This window comes from Bison bison, unplaced genomic scaffold (genome assembly GCF_000754665.1).
Source record: "Bison bison bison isolate TAMUID 2011002044 unplaced genomic scaffold, Bison_UMD1.0 scf7180017863946, whole genome shotgun sequence".
Classification (NCBI taxonomy): domain Eukaryota; kingdom Metazoa; phylum Chordata; class Mammalia; order Artiodactyla; family Bovidae; genus Bison; species Bison bison.
Genome location: NW_011494518.1, coordinates 1,161,130 through 1,161,431, shown reverse-complemented (window position 1 = coordinate 1,161,431; position 302 = coordinate 1,161,130). Strand labels below are relative to the sequence as shown.

Here is a 302-nt window from a genome sequence, read left to right as displayed (position 1 = left end):
AGGGACGGCGCCGGGAGGAGGGTGTGAGGCCGGGAGAAGGAGGAGAAGGCGCGGGGACCTTCTGACCAGGACCACGCACCTGTGAGACGCTCGGGTCTGATGGGCTGCCACCTCAGGGCCCGCTCGCTCAGCACCACGTCGCAGCTGTCCCTCCCGATCTCGAAGATGCCCCGGAGCAGAATCAGCTCGGCCGCCGCCTCGGGCTGCCGCCCGGACGCCCACTGTGCCGACGGTACGGCACCCGCCGCCGGGGGCGCCTCCTCCTCCCGGCCGCCCTCCAGGGCGCTCACCCGGCCCCCGCG

General features: G+C 74.5%; 1 protein-coding gene across 1 annotated transcript in view; it reads right to left on the bottom strand.

Annotated features, from left to right (window-relative positions):
• The window catches only part of CERKL (ceramide kinase-like), a 154,328-nt gene that overhangs the window by 135,905 nt on the left and 18,121 nt on the right, over positions 1-302 (bottom strand). Inside the window, exon 4 of the mRNA XM_010833851.1 lies at positions 80-298. Within this exon, the coding sequence (XP_010832153.1) occupies positions 80-298 (219 nt within the window). The remainder of the gene's footprint in view (positions 1-79; positions 299-302) is intronic.